Consider the following 321-nt stretch of genomic DNA (forward strand, 5'->3'; position numbering starts at 1 on the left):
ACAATCAACTAGTTTAATTTGAATTAACACTCAATTCAATCAATTGGTTCACAAACTTTGCTTACTAACTCTTCAGTTCAAAATGAGCTTACGTTTTATTACACTTTCAAATCTGCCTTATCAGCCATTCCAAGTATATTTGTACGTTGCAAAGAATTTAATGTTCGACCATAACAAAGGCAAGGAAAATACAGCATGCGTTCGCATATAAGTTTACTCTTCATAGTATACGTCAGTTGAGCTTGTAGTTGTTTGCGCAATAACACTCGTCCAACCCTCCCCATGTTCATCTTCTTCAGCATCTGACTCAGTAGTATCATC

The 321-nt window shown here is 35.8% G+C and overlaps 1 protein-coding gene across 1 annotated transcript in view; it reads right to left on the reverse strand.

The window, feature by feature from the left end:
* Positions 1-213: 213 nt before the first annotated feature.
* LOC127855935 (collagen alpha-1(I) chain-like) overlaps positions 214-321 on the reverse strand; it is a 4543-nt gene continuing 4435 nt past the window's right edge. Inside the window, exon 5 of the mRNA XM_052391851.1 lies at positions 214-321. This exon is cut by the window's right edge and continues 749 nt beyond it. Coding sequence (XP_052247811.1) covers positions 214-321 — 108 coding nt within the window.

Source organism: Dreissena polymorpha, chromosome 13 (genome assembly GCF_020536995.1).
Source record: "Dreissena polymorpha isolate Duluth1 chromosome 13, UMN_Dpol_1.0, whole genome shotgun sequence".
Lineage (NCBI taxonomy): Eukaryota > Metazoa > Mollusca > Bivalvia > Myida > Dreissenidae > Dreissena > Dreissena polymorpha.